Source organism: Zootoca vivipara, chromosome 8 (assembly GCF_965207765.1).
Source record: "Zootoca vivipara chromosome 8, rZooViv2.hap1.1, whole genome shotgun sequence".
Taxonomy (NCBI): domain Eukaryota; kingdom Metazoa; phylum Chordata; class Lepidosauria; order Squamata; family Lacertidae; genus Zootoca; species Zootoca vivipara.
In genome coordinates, this window is record NC_142591.1 from 7311926 (window position 1) to 7330714 (window position 18789).

At 46.6% G+C, this 18789-nt stretch overlaps 1 protein-coding gene across 2 annotated transcripts; it reads right to left on the reverse strand.

Moving 5' to 3' along the window:
- Positions 1-461: 461 nt before the first annotated feature.
- Positions 462-18721, reverse strand: RGCC (regulator of cell cycle). Of its 2 annotated transcripts, none has more exons than XR_015951614.1 (4): positions 17769-18355; positions 2657-2764; positions 1275-1628; positions 462-785 (listed from the first exon to the last, which is right to left on the reverse strand). XR_015951614.1 is itself a non-coding variant. In XM_035103547.3 (4 exons), exons 1-4 carry the CDS (start codon positions 18124-18126, stop codon positions 778-780), a joined length of 537 nt encoding a protein of 178 aa, XP_034959438.3. In that variant the 5' UTR covers positions 18127-18721; the 3' UTR covers positions 462-777. The 2 variants fall into 2 exon arrangements, 1 of the variants encoding a protein (XP_034959438.3); XM_035103547.3 differs by having other exon boundaries at positions 1566-1628; positions 17769-18721.
- Between the last annotated feature and the right edge of the window lie 68 nt (positions 18722-18789).

Genomic DNA, 18789 nt, shown 5'->3' on the forward strand with positions numbered 1-18789 from the left:
CTGAAATGAATGTCCACATTAATTAAAATGGGGTCAGGAAACATGCCGGGAGGGGGGGCGGTATTCCTTATGAAACCAGACCGAATGCAAGAGATCTGGCTTCACAGACTACCGTACGTACGCCAGACGAGTGTTCCCATTGTTTTGACGCTCAATAGAAGCTCAGTTGCTACAGCTCTGTCGCTCCCATCCGTATCTGTCATATCAGATGAGTGCGCCTCTCGTCACTGTAAATGGGCACTGAGAAAGAGAGGCAGAATAGTGCCAGCCAGCCAGCCAGTGTGCTATCTAATGCAAGATGGAATCCTTGCAAGCCAATGGCCAATGGGTGAACTAGAACCACACTGACCTGTGTCACAAGGATGGTGGCTCCCCAAGTGAACTGCTGCAAGCTTCTCGAAGAATGGGATGAAAGTGTCAAATAGTGGACAGCCCCCTTTTTCACAACAAAAAACAAAAAATCCAGTCCATATTTTATTTGCATACAAAAATATATTTAACAAAAAACAAAGCATTTACATTAGCTATATAAAATTACAAATCTTTTCGTGAGCACTTTTAAATTAATGTTAAGCTATATCTTATGAAAAAGTACGGCTTCAGAAAACTTGTTATTTGAAGAGAAAGTTACAAGAGTCGTCACGGTTAAAAGTGGAAGAGCAGATGGCAGGTTGCACGCTTCTGAGATGAGGGTCTCCGTCTCCATCGTATGGAACAGGATCAGCCCAGACTCAACCTCATCCTTTGCTAGGCCAGTTTCATGCAAAAACAGCTGTTTCACATACCTATAAGAACATAAGGCAGGGCAGGTGTTAAAATGGCCTGCTGTCATGGACTCCAATGTATTTTTGGGGTCAGTTTCCTTAAACCTCTACAACAGCAAGATAACCTCGCTAAGATCACACACAGCTGCTGTAAAGGTTCACAAGGAGTAATCGCTCCAGCCCTTATGGCCAAACTGAGGGTGCAATGGGGACAAGTAGGCGAGGGTCGGCCCACCCATGAGACCAGGTGAGGCTATTGGCCTCAGGTGGCAGAATCCACAGGAGCAGATCCGGCGGGACTGCATTGCTCGCTGCTGCCATGGTGGCATCAATGCCTGTGGTGCCACTTTTGGGGGGGGTCAGACCTGCCTCCTGCTCAGCCCACCCCCCCCCGAAGGCCACCTCTATAGTGACCTCTCAATGAACAGCAGGTACTGGGGGGTCTCCTCCCATGCCTAGGAAGGAAATGGCAATGGCTGCCTTCTGGGGTCTCCTGGGCTCTGCACACACCTGGAGTGATTCAGAGCAGGCCCCTTTCCCCCTGCAACGACCTCCGATTCCCACTTCCATTGTTGAGTAAGGTTGGTTGGATTACCCCCTTGCTTCCGATGTAGATCTTCGCTTGCCCCTTCTTCCTTGGCAGACAAATGCCATTTTGTGGTTTGCTTTAGCTGTCTAAAGTAGGTTCCGGTTTCCCCCCGGTATTCATGCCCAGGATCTGAGTGGTGAGGCTGCAGTCATCCTTCCCCAGCCATCTGCAATAAATGAATTTGGGCCTGGTTGCCCATTAGCCTGACTTACTTGCCAAGGTCCTATCAAGATCGGCGATAAAATCTTCTAATTCTTTTGTGTCTCCAAGCTTTCCTGGAAAAACAAGCACAAGATTGATATGGTGCTTTATGGTGCATGTCTAAATAAATAAAAATGAACATTTAAAGACACAAATTCATGAGTTTTCCAGAGTTCTAATGCCACTTGAGAAATTATTCACAGGCAACCCAAAGTAACAACTACGGTACATCCATCCATTCATTAAAACCCAGAAAATAATATAACATTAAAACATCCCACCCACTAATTTGTCCTAATGTGCACAAGTCTGTATGCGGTATTACGTTGTTTTCACAAACGCTATATATGCATTTCTATGCACACTTTACTGCAGTGAATGCACCTTTGTGCACAATACTTTGCTAGAGAACAGCACTGGGAATTCAGAGAGACACCAATTTCAAAGGATGCCTGCGCTTCAGTTCTCGTACTGTTTTGCAAAGTGCAAATCATGTTAGGACCACCTTTAAGTGTTAACTGAATCAAATTTCTCCCAATTTCTGCAAAAAGATCTCTGGCTCTTGCATAATAGGAAAATGGCTCTCTCTGATCCAGAAGCCCTTCTTCCGAAACTCGGCTGCAATGAGACTCTTTAGAGTTCCTTAGAGGCAAGGAATATACACCTGCGCTCCTGAGAAACAGCTTTATTTCCCATTACTGTACTTTATAGATCCTAAAGTTCTGCCTTGGCATGGAAACAAACTGAGCACTAGCAGAAATTAGGTCCATAATGCGATCCAGAAGCACAGGCAAAAACTGTGGGGCAAGAGCAGGCAACCAAGGGCCACCACCCCATGGGAAAAAGGGCCCGGAGCCACATAGGGGAGCTTAGAGGCCAAAGAGTTCCTAAGGAGAAATCCCCCTCTAGCCAGCACACTCTGATGTCCGGTCTCTGAGCTCATGGTGGTCTTTTCTTCCTCCTCACAGTGGGACCTTAATCAAGTCAATCCAGGGGTTTGGGGGCGAGGGTGAATTATCTCTACAACACAGAATAAGATACATGGATGCTCGGCATAAACGTATGCTTATAAACACACCTGTGCTATTCAGAATTGTATTACCTTTGCGAGAAGCTATTGTTGGAGTAGACACAGCTGGAGGAGAAAGTGCTGGGGAATTCAGCTTTCCGTCACTGAAACCGAAACTATTTCTGTACGGTGAATCTGCACCTGCAACAAAAAAGTATCATGCATTTAGAAGCAGAAACGCAGCAAAGAGAGAGGGAGAGAGAGAGAGAGAGAGAGGGAGAGAGAGAGAGAGAGAGAGAGAGAGAGAGAGAGAGAGAGAGAGAGAGAGAGAGAGAGAGAGAGAGAGAGAGAATGACTATACCCATGCCATTCTGCTAGTGCTGCAAAATTTGATTACCTCTCATTGAATCAATGGGAGCTGATTAAAATCCCTTCACCGCCACCCCAAATAAATGAGAAAAAAAGAAGCAACAAATTCCTGAAAGGTCCACTGGTACGGAGCTTTCACAGTTAAACTCTCTGTGTACTTATCCTGGCTCCTGTCCCAAATCTTCAACAGAGGTTCTTAGGTGTAAAAAAGAAAAGAAATGGGAGCTTTATTCACAGCCTGCAACGAACCAAGTCAGAGACAGACAGTCTGAAGCGCAGCTATAGATGTCAAGAACGGCATCAGGGTTCCAAGACCGGATAAAAGTCACAAAGATGTCTTAATAATGGGTATATCCCTCCCTCCCGCTTTTAAAGGTGAAATGGCGGGTTCACTCGCAAAACTCCCTATGAGACGGGTGCGTTTGAAGGTGTGGGTCTGTCGCCCATGGCAGAAGCAGTGACAAGTTATTGGTGACAAGGTGGGAGGTCAACTCCTCTGGTTCTCATTGCTCCTCCAGCTGTCCAGCCTCCCCTCCCAGCTTGCTAGGCAATATCGCTGCTCTGTGGATGGGGCAGGAGAGTGAGCCAGCAGGCCTGCCTCTAAAGGCAAAGGGGCAAAGGAAGCCCCCCCCCCACCCTCTCAGGCTGCCCCCCACATCCTCCTCTCCTTTCTCATCCGACAGCAACTGTCACCCGAGAGCCAGCTGGAAGGTTGTGGAATCTTCTTCACTGGAGGTTTTTGAACAGAAGTTAAGAGTCCATCTGCCGGGGATTATTTAGCTGTGGTTCTTGCATTGCAGAGCCTTGGACAGGTGGGCCTTTGGGGGGGGGAGGTCCCTTGCAGATCTATGATTCTATGCAATGCAACAATGACATTACCTGGACATTGGATTCTTATCTCATTATGCATGATCAAGCTTTCTTTAGCGCCTCAGCCCTTGTTTTCCCCCCGCAGGACCAATTGCAGTCATCAGCAGTCGTTAACAGCCATCTACAGGTTTACCACTCCATCAGCACATCACCCATTCCCAACCCACCCCCTCTGTAAATACATAAGGGTCTGACTCTTCTGTTTCAAGTGTATCTGAAGAAGTGTGCATGCACACGAAAGCTCATACCAAAATAAAAACTTAGTTGGTCTTTAAGGTGCTACTGAAGGAATTTTTTTTATTACCTGGAGGAACAATGTTTGAATTCTCAAGCGGTGAGAAGCCAATGCACTTATTGTGAGATGGTAAACTTCCCTCTACACACCCACGATGTCACACCCAGAGAGATTCTGATCTGCAGCTAGATGGATTTCTACCTGAGCAGCTATTTGGAATGCTTGAAAAAAACCAAAATGAGCATGGGGATTGTTCCATTGGCTGATCTGGATGCCAGAACTAACTGCAAGGATGGAAACGACCACGGTAAATAACAAGACATTTCAGGACAGTGGCAGCAGCTGACAATGGCAGCATGGCTTCGAAGGCGTTCTCAAGATTTAATGCTGGTTGACTTTTGTGCTTCAGTCTTAATGCTCCTTCTGTCTCTCCCAGCTGCTCTCTGCCTCTTTGGCTGTGGTTCATGTGCAGCAGCTCATAAAAGGTTTCTTCTGCTGTCGGCTTGCTTGCTTCTTCTAAGGGAATGAAATAGGCCAGGTGGGCAAGTGGGTGAAAATATTTAATGTGCTCTTGCATGCAGCAGGCTTCCCACTGAACCCAACACAACTAGCTACAGTATGTGTGTTTATTTACACTTCTGTTCGTCCTTCATGGAGTTCGGTGAGGTTGGCACAAAGCCCCTGTTCACTAACTAGGCTGAGACCTTCCCCCAAACCTCTCCAAACCCCTATGTAAATGGCTATTATGGGCTCCATGCCCACAGAAATACAGGTCTAGAAACAAGCTGAGGATTTTAAGGGGCTGAAAAGCTCCCCTCCATCAGAGTGTCTATTAAAATAGCAAACTCTGTGAATTTGTGTGCTTTCAGCCAGACACATGAAAGCATGCGCTGCCCCGGCTAATTAGAATCATAGAGTTGGAAGAGACCACAAGGGCCATCCAGTCCAACCCCCAGCCAAGCAGGAAACACCATCAAAGCATTCTTGACATATGCCTGTCAAGCCTCTGCTTAAAGACCTCCAAAGAAGGAGACTCCACCACACTCCTTGGCAGCAAATTCCACTGTTGAACAGTTCTTACTGTCAGGAAGTTCTTCCTAATGTTTAGGTGGAATCTTCTTTCTTGTAGTTTGAATCCATTGCTCCGTGTCCGCTTCTCTGGAGCAGCAGAAAACCATCTTTCTCCCTCCTCTATGTGACATCCTTTTATATATTTGAACATGGCTATCATATCTCCCCTTAATCTTCTCTTCTCCAGGCTAAACATACCCAGCTCCCTAAGCCGTTCCTCATAAGGCATCGTTTCCAGGCCTTTGACCATTTTGGTTGCCCTCTTCTGGACACGTTCCAGCTTGTCAGTATCCTTCTTGAACTGTGGTGCCCAGAACTGGACACAGTACTCCAGGTGAGGTCTGACCAGAGCAGAATACAGTGGTACTATTACTTCCCTTGATCTAGATGCTATACTCCTATTGATGCAGCCCAGAATTGCATTGGCTTTTTAAGCTGCTGCATCACACTGTTGACTCATGTCAAGTTTGTGGTCTACAAAGAGTCCTAGATCCTTTTCACATGTACTGCTCTCAAGCCAGGTGTCTCCCATCCTGTATTTGTGCCTTTCATTTCTTTTGCCCAAGTGTAGTACTTTACATTTCTCCTTGTTAAAATTCATCTTGTTTGCTTTGGCCCAGTTGTCTAATCTGTTAAGGTCATTCTGAAGTGTGATCCTGTCCTCTCGGGTATTAGCCACCCCTCCCAATTTGGTGTCATCTGCAAACTTGATCAGATGCCCTCAAGTCCATCATCCAAGTCATTGATAAAGATGTTGAATAAGACTGGGCCCAAGACAGAACCCTGTGGCACCCCATTAGTCACTACTCTCCAGGATGAGGAGGAGCCATGATTAGATCTGATGTAGCTTGGATGTGCTGAAAACAAACTTCTGCCTCCATGCCATTCGATAGGGAGCAAGATCTTTGTTGTCCGATGGCACGGCAGAGAAAACAAAAGGTTCATATAACTGGCAAACGTTTAACCAACTCTGTGTTGTTTTTAATCCCCCCTTCCACATTCTGAACTCCTATAATAGCAACACTCCTGAAACCATGCTATTTATTAGGTGAAAATATCAGGTGAAAATAAAGATATTTTTTTAAAAAAAGTTTCTTGCTCTTATGGCTATATGTGCGCTGGACTACAAAAGCTAGTAGAGAATGAAAGATAAAACTTGGTATTTTAAAAAAGAAACACACACAGGAAGGCAGGCAGGCAACATTTGGAAAAGGTGGCAAGATGGGCTATCCTGAAACCTGGAAGTCTGCTCCTCAGGGTAGCCTTTTCCTTTTAATAAAAAAACAAAAACAATCCAACTTCAGCAGAACCTGAAGGATACCCCACAACTCTAAACAGCGCAATCTGCTTTGGAGAGGCAACTTTAAGCATTTTTAAACTATCCAATCTGCAGAAATCAATACTGTATGTTGATGACAAGCAGCTCTAATTCCCCATTACAGTTGCTTTCACAGCTTCTGTCTGCATATAAAGTAGGGATAACTGAGAAGAAATGTGAGGCTGCTGAACATAATTTTCTTTTTCCCAATACAAAATGATATTGGGCAAAAAAAAAATGAAAGGCACAAATACAGGATGGGAGACACCTGGCTTGAGAGCAGTACATGTGAAAAGGATCTAGGAGTCTTGGTAGACCACAAACTTGACATGAGTCAGCAGTGTGATGCAGCAGCTAAAAAAGCCAATGCAATTCTGGGCTGCATCAATAGGAGTATAGCATCTAGATCAAGGGAAGTAATAGTACCACTGTATTCCGCTCTGGTCAGACCTCACCTGGAGTACTGTGTCCAGTTCTGGGCACCACAGTTCAAGAAGGATACTGACAAGCTGGAACATGTCCAGAAGAGGGCAACCAAAATGGTCAAAGGCCTGGAAACAATGCCTTATGAGGAACGGCTTAGGGAGCTGGGTATGTTTAGCCTGGAGAAGAGAAGGTTAAGGGGTGATATGATAGCCATGTTCAAATATATAAAACGATGCCATATAGAGGAGGGTGAAAGGTTGTTTTCTGCTGCTGCAGAGAAGCGGACACGGAGCAATGGATTCAAACTACAAGAAAGAAGATTCCACCTAAACATTAGGAAGAACTTCCTGACAGTAAGAGCTGTTCGACAGTGGAATTTGCTGCCAAGGAGTGTGGTGGAGTCTCCTTCTTTGAAGGTTTTTAAGCAGAGGCTTGACAGCCATATGTCAAGAATGCTTTGATGGTGTTTCCTGCTCGGCAGGGGGTTGGACTGGATGGCCCTTGTGGTCTCTTCCAACTCTACGATTCTATGATTCTATTGTTTTCTGTCGAGATAAATCTACAACCTGAGGATGACATTCCAGTGGAAACAGTAAGAAGCACATTGGGGAGAAATGACCCTCCATTCCCCCCTCTATGTCCTGATCTTTTAATATATATGGATTTTTTGTATTGCTGTAGATGACAATTTACAAAATGGTTACACCTCTAAATCCACGTGTAGTACTATCTTATGCTCCATTACATAATCCATTTTTATCAATCTTTTTTTCTGAATAAAACTGAGTTGCCTCAGCTGAAAAGCATCATAATACAATTACAAAGTCTCCTTTCCGATTTTCCGCTGGCCAATTCGGGTTACTTTTTCTGAAATGCAAAAACAGGTATAATTTTGGGCCATTGTTTCAAACTACCTGTTTGGAGAGGGGTGGGGAGAACGTGAAATAAAAAAGAATAAGTTCTGAAGTATCATAATATGTGCCGCCACAACTCTTCCTAAAGCTGCTAATTGTAATTTATTCCATCTACTCATGCCCTTTTTAAAAAAAAAATCACTAAAAGAACAATTTAAAGCATGTAACTTATTCAAGTTTCAGGGTATCCAGACTCCAAGGTATTGGAAATCCTTATGACATTGTGGAATATTTACCCATTCTTTTAGGCGCCTTTAATCATTGGGGGTATACTGAAATACGTTATTTAAGATGCATCTATAAGGCCACCCTTTCAAATTCACCAGGTTTTCCGACAATGCTTGTAAGGTATCCTGCGTCATTTGAGTCATGCATATCATATCATCTGCAGAGGTTCAGTATATACTATTCTCCCTCCCTCCTGTAACCCCTTCCATTTCCATCATTATGCATGGCTATTTCCAGAGGCTCCAGGGAGAGGGCAAAGAGTCGTGAGCGTTAGGGAAATCTCTGGCGTCTACTGAACACACATCTAACTTATTAGTATGAACTATTGCAGAATTGGCACTATGCAATGCTTTGATTGAAGGGCCGCCGTGCCAGAAGTCGCACTGCAGCCATTTTGGAACTGGGCAGAGCAGCATCAAAAGTCGCTTCTGAGCATGCTCCGCCCAGTTCCAAAATGGTCGCCGCGCCAGAATAAACCGGGGGGGAAACAAAAAAAATCTATTTTTTCAGCTAGGAACAGCTGGAAAAAAAGGGATTTCCCGGGGAAAACGGGAGACTTGGCAGCTATGCATGCATCTGCTGCAGCTATTGCTAGCAAGGGGATTAGATTTCTGGAATGTATCGTTTAATATTTAGCATCACCCCAGATAGAATGTGGGCACCAAGTGTCCCAACCATGTCCTTCACCCGCATCTGACTCCAGATGCCAGTCGCACTAACTTTGGTAGATCACACTACAAAAAGTTCTAGGGAAATTATCGTCAAGCCCAGCTCTTTGAATGTGAATTCAAGTCCCTAAGCAGATTTAGCCTGCTTTGGCTGAAGCAAAACTTACTTAATGAAGGGTTTGGAGTACAGAAAGATGGATGCTTACCTTGGCAGGCAAAATAATTCATGGTTAGCTCTGGTTATTTCTATTCCAGACTACAGTGAAACCTCAAGAGATCTACTTACATGCAGGACTGCCTGCCTCTTAAGCAACGGTTAGTTATTACGCTAGTCGAAAGGGCAGTGGAAGAACACTCAAGACTTTCCTTTTAGAGCAAAAAGGGAAGAAATCACCATGCAATTATTTTTAAACAACACATTTATTCTAGAACAGCTGGGTTTTTTTTCTGACTAGGGACCCACCTTTCGTCCAGACATGCACTGTGGGACCCAATTTTTAACTTTATACCATATAATCTATACCAGGGGTCCCCAGACTTACCCAGCGTGCAGCAGGCCGGAGGGCGGGTGAGTGTGCGCCCGTGCGCATGCACACACACACTTGGTGGTGCGCTTCCAGGTCGGAAAAATCGCCGAACATCGTTTGTGCGCATGTGTATGGGCCTCCCCCGACCCGGAAGTGCACCGGAAATGACCACTTCTGGGTCGGGAGAGGCCCATACGCATGCGCACAAACAATTTTCGGCACTTTTCCCCGATCTGGAACTGCACCGCCGCACTGCGCACCGTAAGAGCGGGCGGCGGGGGTCGTCACGGGCCAGATTGGGAGACCAATTGGGCTGCATCAGCCCGCGGACCGTAGTCTGGGGACCCCTGATCTATACAGTGATAGCAGTGCTGATGAAACCCACTTTAGGTCAGACTGTGCCTCAATAATGGGTGGAAAACCAGTGTCCTGGAAGACAACCCTTAATCCTTAGTGTTATAGCAACAAGTCAGCCTGCATTTTTGACTTAAACGTATTGTTGCACGCCAGTCGACCTCCGAGCAGTGCAAGATTCCATGGGATTGTATTTCCTTTGAGAATGAGGCACTGTGGAGTCTTAGTGATAGATGGTTTATTTACACGTATATACAATCTGAGCCATCAGTGGAGGGCTTTGCACCACGAAGCAGCCTTGTTCCTCCCATAGCCTTGGATTCAAACAGAAATCCTCCGATGCCCAGGAGAGAGGTAAAAGGTAAAGGACCTCTGGATGGTTAAGTTCAGTCAAAGGCGACTCTGGGGTGTGGCGCTCATCTCGCTTTCAGGCCGAGGGAACAGGCGTTTGTCCACAAGCTTTCCGGGTCATGTGGCCAGCATGACTAAACCGCTTCTGGCGCAATAGGATGCTGTGACGGAAGCCAGAACGCACGGAAACGCCGTTTACCTTCCTGCTGCAGTGGTACCTATTTATCTTCTTGCACTGGCGTGCTTTCGAACTGCTAGATTGGCAGGAGCTGGGACAGAGCAACAGGAGCTCACCTCATCATGGGGATTCAAACCACCGGCCTTCTGGTTGGCAAGCCCAAGAGGCTCAGTGGTTTAGACCACAGCGCTACTCAGAGAAGAGAAGTGCTGGGTCAGGACAGGCTAGGAGCATCTGGATGGGGATGTCTGCTTTGCACCCCCTTTAAAAATTGCACCTGGGGCCACGTGGGACTCCCCATGCTACGCCTCTGGGTTTTTTTTTTTTGTAGGCATCACAACTAGCATCTCTCTATGCAAAAAAAACAAAAACAAAAAACAAAACTCATTTAAAATGGTCTAATAACTTGGAATAGAAGACACCAGTGCTTTTGCCAGAGGCATGCTTTGCAGATTTGTTGCAGCAAAATACCAAGACCTTGTCATCATCAATACGTGGGCAAGGTTGAATTACCCTTTTATTACTCAGAGATGGAAGTCTACAGATGCAGTTCTAAGCCGTGTCAAGTTGAATTTTGTCCTATAGTAGTAGTAGTAGTAGACAACAGTAGACTACTGTTGTTGTTGTTGTTTAGTCATTTAGTCGTGTCCGACTCTTCGTGACCCCGTGGACCAGAGCACGCCAGGCACTCCTGTCTTCCACTGCCTCCCGCAGTTTGGTCAAACTCATGTTCGTAGCTTCGAGAACACTGTCCAACCATCTCGTCCTCTGTCGTCCCCTTCTCCTAGTGCCAACAATCTTTCCCAACATCAGGGTCTTTTCCAGGGAGTCTTCTCTTCTCATGAGGTGGCCAAAGTCTTGGAGCCTCAGCTTCACGATCTGTCCTTCCAGTGAGCACTCAGGGCTGATTTCCTTCAGAATGGATAGGTTTGATCTTCTTGCAGTCCATGGGACTCTCAAGAGTCTCCTCCAGCACCATAATTCAAAAGCATCAATTCTTCAGCGATCAGCCTTCTTTATGGTCCAGCTCTCACTTCCATACATCACTACTGGGAAAACCATAGCTTTAACTATACGGACCTTTGTTGGCAATGTGATGTCTCTGCTTTTTAAGATGCTGTCTAGGTTTGTCATTGCTTTTCTGCCAAGAAGCAGGCGTCTTTTAATTTCGTGACTGCTGTAACCATCTGCGGTGATCACGGAACCCAAGAAAGTAAAATCTCTCACTGCCTCCATTTCTTCCCCTTCTATTTGCCAGGAGGTGATGGGACCAGTGGCCATGATCTTAGTCCTATAGTTTCGTGCCACTAAAGCACAATGCATCTTTGGTGGAGTTCCACTGACTGAATTCAGCATGAAAGCATGGAGAGACCAAACTTTGCTGTTGAGCCAAGAATAAATCATGTCTAACATCCAATCAAGTGGTAGTCATCCAAGGCTGAGACAGAAGAGTCAGCAGAACTAGCTAAATCCTCGGAGCATTTTACAATCCAGCACGTTATCAAAGTCTCCAGGAGGATACAAACCACAAAACCCATGCCATCACAAAGTTATGCTCCAGTTCTGACAACGCCCCACTGAAATCTGTGCCATGAATAGGTAATTATTGGGCTGGGCAAATCTGTGGCCCTCCAGAGGTTGTTGGGCTCCGACTTCCACCCTCACCACCAGCCATGCTGGCTGGGGCTTGTCTGAGCTGGAGTTCAAGCAAAATCTGGCCAGATGTTCCCCACCCCCGGCCAAGTGCAGATGCCACCCAAACTCTCTTTGCATCTGCAATTATAACTGTCCATGTAGAACAGGGGTTGTCAACCTGCTCCCTACCGCCCACTAGTGGGCGTTTCAGGGTTCTAGGTGGGCGGTCGGGGGTTCTATGGCACAAGCTGAATCCTCCTTCCATCGAGCACTGGTGGGCGGTAAGGAAAGATGCATTAGTGGGTGGTAGGTATAAAAAAGTTGACTACCCCTGGTGATTCCATGTGTGCCCTGAAAAGTGCAAGGGGCCACCGACAAAAGTCCATAGCCGGGAGGGCGGGGTTCGAAGGGAGGGGAATCAACTTTTCTGCTTGAGTAGAAAGTCTTTCTATGACTGGCTCATTGATGTGTTACTGGAACATCACCTTTTCCTTCCATCTCCAATGTGAACATGCTGCTTTTGGTATAATTACACACAGAGATTCAGACACCCACCAGCCTTGCTGGCATAAACTAGGCGCTTCCAGGTGGAGGAGCTCTTAGGCATTAAGCGCCCTGGTTCAGGAGAACCACACAGAGATGGCCAGTTCCGATTTGCTGCACAATCATGCACAACTTCCTTCTTTTGAAGGTACTGCTTATCTACTGTAGGTTTGCTGCCCAGCTATTCTTCCAGCAATGAGGTAAGCTTGTTCGGATGCAAGCAAATACACATTGATTCCAATCCAGGAAGAGAGCCAGAGAAAGAATCACTACAAACATGTAGAATGAATTTAACTTAATAAATACCCCTAGATCTCCGATTTATATTTCACAAGAACGTCTTACTAATGTTTCATAGCATTTAAAGAAAACTGCACAGACAACCAAAGAACAAGACATGAAATACCCCTACAGACATTTTACTTCTTCTCTGTCAACCAAACGTGGGATTTGGGGGGGGGGGCGTTATATATATATATCTTGAAAGCAAGCTTATTTGCTTTTTAGCAACAAAGGGTTGCTTGGGATTATTTTAACTGGGGTTCGGGGAGATGGCAGCCAGATTAAATTTCCAAAAGTGCCTACAGTGATGCCTTGACGGACGAATTTAATCCGTTCCGAAGGCATCTTTGTAGGTCAAAAAATTCGTAAGTCGAAAAGCGCCATTGGAAACGCGATTTCCCATAGAAATGCATTGGAAACGGAAAAATTCGTAAGTCGAAGCAACCCCGTCTAAAAATTCGTAAGTCGAAAAATCCCTATCTAAAACCGCTGCGGTTTCCATTCGGATGTCGAGAAATTTGTAAGCGTGCGGCCATTTGCCCCATTCGTAAGTTGAAAAATTCAGTTGTCGAGTCGTTCGTAAGTCGAGGTACCACTGTACGTTTTACTGATACTCAGCAATGGCTTGGCGTGGCTTTAGCCAATTTAAATTATTTCTATTGATGAATATTGTGCAGTGTTTCACAGCACATTGGTTCATAATAAGCTATTCATCTTTGTATTAAAAAAAGAATATATTGAAATAGAAATGAGACAGAAATACTGGAAAATTATTATAAGATTAATGTCTAAAATATTAAATTCCCTACTATTGTCCTGAAATTGCACATCTCAATCAATACAGAACATATAGAATTAAACTTCTACATGATAGCTGTGTAGTGACAATACTGTTTGCCCACAAATGGAAAACTCTATTATTGCATCAGAGTAGTGGATAAATACAGTAAGTTTTGGGAATTAGTTTTGATGTAAAAATTAACTGATTATTTTTGTAGCTAATGGTTCCGAAACCCAGGTGAATAACAGTGCTGACAAGGGACAGCCTTACCTTTTGTCTTTAGTCCGTTCAGAATTGGATTTAGACAAATCTTAAAAAGCAGAGACATCACCTTGCCTACAAAGGTCCATATAGTTAAAGCTATGGTTTTCCCAGCAGTGATGTATGGAAGTGAGAGCTGGACCATAAAGAAGGCTGATCGCCGAAGAATTTATGCTTTTGAATTATGGTGCTGGAGGAGACTCTTGAGAGTCCCATGGACTGCAAGAAGATCAAACCTATCCATTCTGAAGGAAATCAGCCCTGAGTGCTCACTGGAAGGACAGGTCGTGAAGCTGAGGCTCCAATACTTTGGCCACCTCATGAGAAGAGAAGAATCCTTGGAAAAGACCCTGATGTTGGGAAAGATTGAGGGCACTAGGAGAAGGGGACGACAGAGGACGAGATGGTTGGACAGTGTTCTCGAAGCTACGAACATGAGTTTGACCAAACTGCGGGAGGCAGTGCAAGACAGGAGTGCCTGGCGTGCTATGGTCCATGGGGTCACGAAGAGTCGGACACGACTAAACAACAACAACAAAAGCTCGCATATCTGTTTAAATCACATGAACTCATCTTCTATACTTTGCTCCAAAGAAGGTCACAAAAGGAAATGGCCATACAGAGCATTTGTAATAACTAGCCATTATGCCCAACTCTTCTGCAAATGCCACATTGAATAAATAAAGGTTGATGTGTAAGGAGAGACCACTGTTTGATCCCAAGGGCCAGAAGGCCATAGGAGCTCCAGTGCTGGTAGCTGAGGTCCTCACATTGGTGCTGCACTAACACCTAGAACCTACACCTAGAACCCTCCTGCTCTGGAACCCATCACTATCACACACAGAGTGGGGAGGTAAAAGGCAAAGTGGGGAGGTTAGCTGTGAAGACTCTCAGTACCAGTTATCAACAGTATAGTTACTGCCCTAGTCCCAAAACAGAGAAAGAGAAAGAGAGGATCTGTAGAAAGAGAGCTGGTAGAATGCTTTTCTTGGCTTATGGTTAAGCTACTAGCTAGCAGAGATCAGAAGAAGCCGATATGAATCTGCAGGAAGCCAGAGGAGAGAGTATGTGTAAGGTGGCTTGCTGTTCCATCCAATAAAAGTTGTTTACAGACAAAATACCACCTAGCAGGCCTTTTTTATATACTGCGGTTGCTGGAGATTTGTGTTTTTAGAGCATGTCTGCTTGTGGCCTGGCTTCTTCCCACACTGGCATTTCACATAAGTGTTACCAAGGAAACGGCGGGGTAATGAATTTGGCACCACAATTTCGCTACAGAGACAAAAAGGGAAATAAACTTGTATTCAAAGAGGGAGAGTTGATGTTTGAACAGTACTGGACTGTGAGCGGCTGTAAATTTAGCAGTGTGTGTGTCATAAAAGGCCAAGGAGGAGAAGCAGTCAAGTTATGACATCTGTGCATTTTCCCTAGAATAAAGGCCCTCTCTATTAATCCTGCTACGCCTTTCGGATTTCTTTACAAAAAGGTCATTGTCGTTTCTTTATACTGCCATTCAAGAATACCAAGAAAGACATCAAGGCATCTCCATGTAACTAGAAGTCTGCCTCCTCCCAATTTGATGAGGGTTTAAACACACCCAGACCCTGACTTGTTCTTTTTATATACACAATGATGGAGACCTTGTAGCCTTCCAGATGTTCCTGGACTATGATTCCCATGTTCCCTGGCTGGACCTGAAGAACCACAAGCTCCCCATCCCTGCCCTAGAGCTAAATCATCTTCCTGAAAACCCAACAACCATCTTTGGTGATCTCTCTCTCGTTCTACCCATTCAACAGAGTGGGCATGGTGCTTTAGTCCCTATTTCATATGCTTTTGAGTCTGCATGCTTTATTGTGGCAATATTTCGGGCAATTTGGATTTTCATTGTTGCTTTGGAATATGATTGTGGTCAAATGACATCGTAGCAAGAAGGATGGTATTAAAAGTTGTCTGAATGGATGCTGTGAGAGAAGGACAAGGCTGGCTGGCAGGGCAACAGAAGTCTTTTTCCAAATATTGCCTGTGTGGTCCCAAATATCTTTACACAGCAGCCGCACATTTGCTTTGTGGTTGTTGTTTTTTAAGAAACAGAATGTTAGAATTCTCATTCTTTGTGTACTAAATATCAGTTTATGCCACACTGCAGATTTGGGGAACTATTTCTAGCCAGTGGTCTAGATGGCTGTTTCCTCAAACCATTAAGTTCCCCACAGTCCCGTTTGACAGGTAGGCAAGGTCACCCATCTGCCAATCACCTGGTGCTACCACACGACCAGCCCCCTCAAATATTTTACTGGGGTGGGTGTGAAGGGACCTGGGACCCTAGGAATTGGCACTTATGGAACAAGCTTACAGCTGTGGTTTGAAGCACCTGCAACAACCCCATTCTCTAGAGATCCCTCCAGATGTTTTGCTGTTCCATTGAAGAACGGGGTGGGAGTACCCTGCTTATCTTTTTGGGCTAAGACAGGCATCCCCAAACTGCGGCCCTCCAGACGTTTTGGCCTACAACTAGCTAACAGAACCAGTGGCCAGGGATGATGGGAATTGTAGTCCAAAACATCTGGAGGGCCGAAGTTTGGGGGTGCCTGGGCTAAGAGGAATTCAATACTGCGAGGCACCTCACATGCAACACAGTGCAGATGCTGCTTTTAGGCCTGGGTCATGTATCAACCCATCGTCCAGGACTGGTTTGAGGACTAGAGCACGATGGCACCTTCACCCAGAGGTATATTGTGGAGCCTTAGTTTGCTTCTCCAGCTGCCTCCTTCCTCCCTGAGCCGGATGCTGGCAGTGGGGGGAACCGAGGCGGTTTCACATCACCGCCAAATGGTGCTCCTTCCTTTTCAACATCACAATGGATCTCAGTTGGTTTGAGCATGGTGCTGATAGCGCCAAGGTTGCCAGTTCGATCCCCGAATGGATGATCTTCAGGGTTCCTTGCAACTCTACAATTCTATGATTCTGTGATCACTATCATCTTTAGCTGGTGATACATTCCAATGTTGAAAAGTTGATATTGCCCAGCCCTAGCTGCCTCCATGGCCAATCATGGAGATTTTTTTTAGCACTTTTCTATACAAGTCTACTCCAGTGAATTCTAGGAACTTAGGACTAGATCGCCCAACCACCAGAGTTTTAATGACACAAGATATATCGCAATAAATATTGTCAGCATGTAAAACACAGGCACAAAACAAATTTGCGCTTTTGTTTTTGTTGGGTGGGGATTTCTGTGTCCAATACAGGTAAAACTACCTTTGAGAAGCATTCCTCTCTGAAGAACAATTTGTGTAAACAAGCAGATGGCTTTGGGGAGCAAATTGCTGAAAGCAAACGTTTTTTTTTAATTCTTGAGTGCAGCAGTCAAATCCCGGCTCTGCTATGAACGGCATTGAGCAAACTGTCCGAAAATGCATCTGTTGTGAAATTTGTTTTTTAAAAAAATAAGAAACAACCTTGGGATCATATCAGACGAGAGATGCAAAAGGTAAAGGTCAAGCCAGCACCTTTTTCACAAGAACACTGACACTAAGCTGTAGAAAAAAAGCCAGATGTTGCCCAAACGGCCCCATATGTCCCTTTTATGGCACAAGCTCATGATGGGTAGTGGTGGAAGGTAACTCTATGGCAAGCATTTAAATAGGTGCAGACAGTGCAGCACACCTGAGGTTCTCAAATGCTAAGTGCCAGCCCGAAATTAAGTACATAGATGACCATTCAGAGTGGGCATCTCCTATTTGTCAAGGCAGGAAGAACAGCAGCCAATTTCACAGGACTGCACATCTATCTGCACATTTTAAGCAAGCAAGATTCAGCGCACTAACATTCAAATGCCCATGACAGGTGAAGCAGCCCCGCCGTGTGTGCTCCATAGAGCTGGACTTGACCTGAGAACTTCAGCTGACACTCAAAGCCATTTCTGCTCTGGGCAATTGAGTCCCCATCATTCATGCACACGCGACGTGTCGACTTCAGCTTCCCCCCTGAAGTGCTCAAAAAAGCAAGCGCTTTCTCTGGGGCAGACGCGTGCCCGGCCGTCGAGCAAAAGGACGGGGAGGAGGAGGAGATGAGCCAAGGATCCCCGAGAACTCCTTGAGCCCACGACCGGCAGAGGGTCCCTTGAACAAGGGGCTGAAATAAAGGGGAAGAACTCCCTCCTGGCAGCAGCAGAACATGTACCGTACTCACCCTGAGCGTCGCAGCGGAACAGGGACTCCCTCTGCGCGGCGTCGCTGCCGCATCCGCCGCTTCTCTGCCGCTCCGGAGGCTCCTCGCCTGGGAAGCGGCGCTCCTGGGCGCCGGGAGAGAAGGCGTCCAGCACGGCGTCGAACTCGCGCAACTCCTCCGCCAGGTCCCCCGGAGCCCCGTCGAGAGAGCAGCAAGGACCCTCCGTCACCGCCCGGCTCGGGGGCCACCTGGCCGAGACGCTCCCGTCGGCGGAAAGACAGGGGCGCCTCCTCCCGCCGAGCTCCGCTGCTCCCCGACGCCCCGACGGCTCGCCTGCGGCGAAGGCGCCCGAGGGCTGCTTCCCCTCCGGACGCTGCATGGCCGCCGGGCGGAGAGCGAGACGCCGAGCGAGAGCCGCCCAATTCCCCCTCGCAGCCGCCCAGGAACTGCCGCCGCCGTCGGGGAACGGGAGGCAGGGGCCGCCCACGGAGCCGCCTTCCCCACCCCGTCTCTCTCTGTCTCCGGCGGAGGGAGGCGGGAAGGCTCTCCGGAGCCCAGCCCAGCAGCGACGCCGGCTTCTGGCTGCGAACCGCCCGACTGCCTTGGCGCGCGCAGGGCGGCATACAAATGGTGCATTCGGGGATATTTGCGCGCGCGCGCGCGCGTGCGTTGTTGTTATCACCAATTAAACTGCAGGAGCCTGTTTTAGTAAGATTTCTTTGGAGTAGTAGCATATGCGCTGTATTGTGGTCAATTTCTCTTTTGTGCGTTGCTCCCAGTGTCTTCGGAATAGGAGTGTTTTTGCAAATGCAGAAGGAAGTGGCCCCTCCAAGTGCTTTGCCTCCATGTGCCCAAGGGGCCCGCTGGCTCTGCCCCCCCCCCCTGCAGCCAGGAGCAGCTCTGAACAGTGAGCATGCAAGCGCACAGCCGCACCTCTGGAGGCTCCTTCGTGGGACTGAGCTGCCCTGTTGCCCAAGGCTCCTCGCTGCACCGCATGTTCCTGCCCCATGCTCTTCTGCTGAAAGCGAAAGTTAGGGGCCTG